General features: G+C 42.8%; 1 protein-coding gene across 1 annotated transcript in view; it reads right to left on the bottom strand.

The window, feature by feature from the left end:
* Positions 1-3,946: 3,946 nt before the first annotated feature.
* The window catches only part of cwc22 (CWC22 spliceosome associated protein homolog), a 31,357-nt gene continuing 29,303 nt past the window's right edge, over positions 3,947-6,000 (bottom strand). The window contains exon 20 of the mRNA XM_061841087.1: positions 3,947-4,554. Within this exon, the coding sequence (XP_061697071.1) occupies positions 4,139-4,554 (416 nt within the window). The 3' untranslated portion in view covers positions 3,947-4,138. The remainder of the gene's footprint in view (positions 4,555-6,000) is intronic.

Raw genomic sequence — 6,000 nt, 5'->3', positions numbered from 1 at the left:
ACTAGTGGGTGCTCTCTAGTGGCAAGCAAAAAAAAAAAAAAAATCACTGCCTAAGTACAGGCCTTGGATTTTATATTGAAATTCCATATACAGTGTCCTAATGATGTGAATTGCGTTTAAAGTGCAAGTTTTGTTTCAATTTTTCTTCAATCACGGTTTTATTTTCTAGTTGCGCTATTCTGTTTGTTGTGGTGTGATTATTTTAGTTTCGATGTGACACTGTGAGTGTGAATAACATGGTGACTAATGACTTGCCTACACTGTCAGTACGGGGGGCTTTTTCTGCATACAGATGTAAAATTGCAATTGTTCTTCACTGCCTCGTTAGCACCATCATGCAATAGTTAGCTAGAAATGCAACTTCTTCTTCTTCTTTTCCTTTCGGCTTGTCCCGTTAGGGGTCGCCACAGCGTGTCATCTTTTGCCATCTTAGCCTATCTCCTGCATCTTCCTCTCTAAACCCAACTGCCCTCATGTCTTCCCTCACCACATCCATAAACCTTCTCTTTGGTCTTCCTCTTGCTCTTTTGCCTGGCAACTCCATGCTCACCATCCTTCTACCAATATACTCACTCTCTCGCCTCTGAACATGTCCAAACCATCGAAGTCTCCTCTCTCGAATCTTGTCTCCAAAACATCCAACTTTGGCTGTCCTTCTAATGAGCTCATTTGTAATCCTATCCAACCTGCTCACTCCGAGCGAGAACCTCAACATCTTCATTTCTGCTACCTCCAGTTCAGCTTCCTGTTGTTTCTTCAGTGCCACCGTCTCTAATCCGTACATCATAGCCGGCCTCACCGCTGTTTTGTAAACTATGCCCTTCATCCTAGCAGAGACTCTTCTGTCACGTAACACACCATACACCTTCCGCCAGCTGTTCCAACCTGCTTGGACCCGTTTCTTCACTTCCTCACCACACTCACCATTGCTCTGGATTGTTGACCCTAAATATTTGAAGTCGTCCACCCTCGCTATCTCTTCTCCCTGTAGCCTCACTCTTCCCCCTCCACTTTTCTCATTCACGCACATATATTCTGTTTTACTTCGGCCAATCGTCATTCCTCTCCTTTCCAGTGCGTGTCTCCACCTTTCTAATTGTTCCTCTGCATGCTCCCTGCTTTCACTGCATATCACAATATCATCTGCGAACATCATGGTCCAAGGGGATTCCAGTCTAACCTCATCTGTCAGCCTATCCATTACCACTGCAAACAGGAAGGGGCTCAGAGCTGATCCCTGATGCAGTCCCACCTCCACCTTAAATTCCTCTGTCACACCTAAGCCACACCTCACCATTGTTCTGCTGCCATCATACATGTCCTGTACTATTTTAACATACTTCTCTGCCACACCAGACTTACGCATGCAGTACCACAGTTCCTCTCTTGGTACTCTGTCATAGGCTTTCTCTAGATCCACAAAGACACAATGTAGCTCCTTCTGACCTTCTCTGTACTTTTCCACGAGCATCCTCAAGGCAAATAATGCATCTGTGGTACTCTTTCTAGGCATGAAACCATACTGTTGCTCGCAGATACTTACTTCTGTCCTGAGTCTAGCCTCCACTACTCTTTCCCATAACTTCATTGTGTGGCTCATCAACTTTATTCCTCTATAATTCCCACAGCTCTGAACATCCCCTTTGTTCTTAAAAATGGGAACTAGAACACTTTTCCTCCATTCTTCAGGCATCTTTTCGCCTGCTAGTATTCTGTTGAATAAGTTGGTCAAAAACTCCACAGCCATCTCTCCAAATTGCTTCCACACCTCTACCGGTATGTCATCAGGACCAACTGCCTTTCCATTTTTCATCCTTTGTAGTGCCTTTCTGACTTCCCCCTTAGTAATCATTTCCACTTCCTGGTCCTTCACTCTTGCCTCTTCAACTCTTCCTTCTCTCTCATTTTCTTCATTCATCAACTTCTCAAAGTATTCTTTCCATCTATTTAGCACACTACCGGCACCAGTCAACACATTTTCATCTCTATCCTTAATCACCCTAACCTTCTGCACATCCTTCCCATCTCTATCCCTCTGTCTGGCCAACCTGTAGAGATCCTTTTCTCCTTCTTTCGTGTCCAACCTGGTGTACATGTCTTCATATGCCTCTTGTTGAGCCTTTGCCACCTCTACCTTTGCCCTACGTCGCATCTCGATGTACTCCTTTCGCCTCTCCTCAGTCCTCTCAGTGTCCCACTTCTTCTTCACTAATCTCTTTCCTTGTATGACTCCCTGTATTTTGGGGTTCCACCACCAAGTCTCCTTCTCCCCTTTCCTACCAGATGACACACCAAGTACTCTTCTGGCTGTCTCTCTGATCACCTTGGCTGTCGTCGTCCAGTCAGGAGAACATCGAGATACTTGTTTGAGTCTAGCCTCCACTACTCTTTCCCATAACTTCATTGTGTGGCTCATCAACTTTATTCCTCTATAATTCCCACAGCTCTGAACATCACCTTTGTTATTAAAAATGGCAACTAGAACACTTCCTGTTTGCAGTGGTAATGGATAGGCTGACAGATAAGGTTAGACTGGAATCCCCTTGGACCATGTTGTTCACAGATATTGTGATATGCAGTAAAAGCAGGGAGCACATGGAGGAACAATTTAAAAGATGGAGGTACGCAGTGGAAAGGAGAGGAATGAAGATTAGCCAATATATGTGTGAATGAGAGGAGTGGAGGGGGAAAACTGAAGTTCCAGGGAGAAGAGATAGCGAGGGTGGAGGACTTCAAATATTTAGGGTCAACAATACAGAGCAATGGTGAGTGTGGTAAGGAAATGAAGAAACAGGTCGAAGCAGGTTGGAACAGCTGGCGTAAGGTGTCAGGTGTGTTATGTGACAGAAGAGTCTCTGCTCGGATGAAGGGCAAAGTTTACAAAACAATGGTGAGGCCGGCCATGATGTATGGATTAGAGACGGTGGCACTGAAGAAAAAACAGGAAGCAGAACTGGAGGTAGTAGAAATGAAGACGTTGAGGTGCTCACTCGGAGTGAGCAGGTTGGATAGGATTAGAAATGAGCTCATTAGAGGGACAGCCAAAGTTGGATGTTTTGGAGACAAGATTCGAGAGAGCAGACTTCGATGGTTTGGACATGTTCAGAGGCGAGAGAGTGAGTATATTGGTAGAAGGATGCTGAGGATGGAGCTGCCAGGCAAAAGAGCGAGAGGAAGACCAAAGAGAAGGTTTATGGATGTGAGGGAAGACATGAGGGCAGTTGGGGTAAGAGGGGAAGATGCAGGAGATAGGTTAAGACGGAAAAAGATGACGCGTTGTGGCGACCCCTACCGGGACAAGCCGAAAGGAAAAGAAGAAGATAGAGTGAACCTAGAATCTAGTTACTCCAAAAATCTATTAAAAACATTGTGATCGTCATTCACTCAATTACTGCAGATTTTTTTTTTTTTTTATGTAGTGGACCTAGAACTCCCTTTGTTAGTGATTAGGGAAAACCCCAGAATCCCGAGACAAGGATTTTTACTGGACTAAAGTTGAATCATCAGTCAAATGAAAAATCCTGTGGTGACTTGAGATGCGCATTTAATTTGTGCCGTGATGACAGTCTTAACTCAAAACTCTCAAAGAATCATCTTCTCCATTGAAATGCCATACATCTGTTAATGTTGTAAACGCACACTTGACATCTAGTGCAGCCTGATCCACCCTCCATGGAGGATCCCTCATTTACTGTCCCTACTCATCTTTTTCCCCTTGGTGGTTTTAGAATAGGAGATGTCATCAATCTTTGCCAACTGTGTGCTTGTGAAGCCCTTTGAGGCTCTCTACTAATTACGAGCAACGCAAATCAACTTGATGTGAGTAAACTTCAGATGGGAGCTGCAATTAACAGCTTCAAGACTTTTTTTTCCTAGTAAGTGTTCATTGGCTGCTTTTTAAGATGTATTGTGGGAAACATTGAGGCACACAAGGGGATAACCTGTACTCATTATTTGTATAAACAAAGGCTTTATTCGCTATCAAATGGCTGACTTACCATATTACATACCAGATACCTGTAGCATAACCGGTAGTTTCCAATGCAGCCAAAAAGAAAGCAAAAACATTGAATAATGACAACTTTAATATTGTTTTCCCTCAATCACATAACTAAATGGTCAAAACAGGAAGACGCGTTCATCGCTGCCTTCTGTCGTCTCTGTTCCCGTCTCTGTTCTCCTTGTTCCTCTCCTCCTCTCTCCCCCTCCCTCGCTTCTCATCTTCTCTCCTTCGTTTGTCTTCCTCTCTCCCTCTTTTGTCCTCCTCCCTCCTTGCTCTTCTGTCATCACCATCCCTCCTGCTGCTAACATCTCTCCCTCGGTTTTTCTCCTCATCCCTCCCTCGCTTCTCCTCCTCCCTCTTTCTCCTGTCCTCCCCCCCTCGAGTGCCTTCTTTTTTCCGGCTCCCAATGCTCTCTTCTTCACGGCGTCCACGTCCTTTCATGTCCCCCTTTGGGTCAAAGTTCTTCTTCCTCTTGGCCTTCTCTTTTTTCTTTTTCTTGTCACTTTGTCCTTTCTGCCTCTTCTTTTTCTTCCTATGTTTTGCGTCTGAGTCTGGAAGGAGATCAAAAACAAAACCATTGTCAATCATTCAGTAAACATGACAGATGACAAGTAAAGGCAAGTGGCGAGCAGTCACGGGAAGCAAAGTTGTGCTTAAACACAAACAGAAGCAATCATAAACATTTACAACGTAAATTTTGATATTTAATCCACTAGAGTTGCTCGTACTACTTGCAGTATGTGAATGTTATTTTTTTGTTCAATTAGATTCCAGAATTGGTGCGTTGCCATATCAGTCTGATCTGCCCACCAACAGTAGCGCCAGCCCACAAAAAGTAAACCAGATGAGCAGTGGGACGACATGTATTTCTTTGGCCAATTACATTTCAAAGTTGTGCTCATGCACGGTAGTGGATTTTTTTCTGTCCGCTAATTGGTTGATAAAAGACAAACTGGTTACAGCGAAGAAAAACACGTCTGTCATCATCTTCACACAATAACTTTATTAATGACCATCTGCCTTGAGTATTTAGTATTTCAATGAGTCTCAAAGGGTGGTAGACTAGTGGTACAACGGCTTCATCTAGTGGTTCTTAAATGATCACTAACTTAAATAAAAAAATAAATATTTAACTTCTAAAACATGAAATCCAATCTCCCATATTCAAATGAACCTTGTATATAGGCATACAGCCTTAAAAAAATATATATATATTTTTTACTTTTCATGTACAGTATATTTTACGTATAGTTCAATTGTATTTAATTTTAAGTACATTTGCATTTAATCTGTTTTTGAATTTTCCTAAACTGTGCATAATTTTACAGTGGCTTACGGTAATGTATGAAAACCTTCTGTCTTCTTTTTCTTTCGGCTTGTGCTGTTAGGGGTCGCCACCGCGTGTCATCTTTTTCCATCTAAGCCTATCTTGTGCATCTTCCTCTCTAACACCCACTGGCCTCATGTCCTCCCTCACAACATCCATCAACCTTTTCTTTGGTCTTCCTCTTGCTCTTTTGCCTGGCACCTCCATGCTCACCATCCTTCTACCAATATACTCACTCTCTCGTCTCTGAACATGTCCAAACCATCGAAGTCTGCTCTCTGTAACCTTGTCTCCAAAACATCCAACTTTGGCTGTCCCTCTAATGAGCTCATTTTTAATCCTGTCCAACCTGCTCACTCCAAGCGAGAACCTCAGCATGTTCATTTCTGCTACCTCCAATTTTTTAAGCCTACTATACTATTATAATATTAGTTATTATGGTAGTACCCTGAAAAGTAAATATGTTTTCAAGTGCTACTTTAGTGGAAAACGTTTGACAACCACTGAAGGATGTGACAATGTTTTTTCCATCCATTTGTATAACTATAGATTGCCAACTGCTCCAGATGATATTCTATTTCCTTTATTTACATACCAACAGTTTGCATAATTGCGTTGATGTTAGTGGTGTTATCTGGAGGTGGTATAACTGGGGTAAGAACAGAGTAGC

Source organism: Syngnathoides biaculeatus, chromosome 14 (genome assembly GCF_019802595.1).
Source record: "Syngnathoides biaculeatus isolate LvHL_M chromosome 14, ASM1980259v1, whole genome shotgun sequence".
Classification (NCBI taxonomy): domain Eukaryota; kingdom Metazoa; phylum Chordata; class Actinopteri; order Syngnathiformes; family Syngnathidae; genus Syngnathoides; species Syngnathoides biaculeatus.
This window is presented reverse-complemented; position numbering and strand designations above follow the sequence as displayed.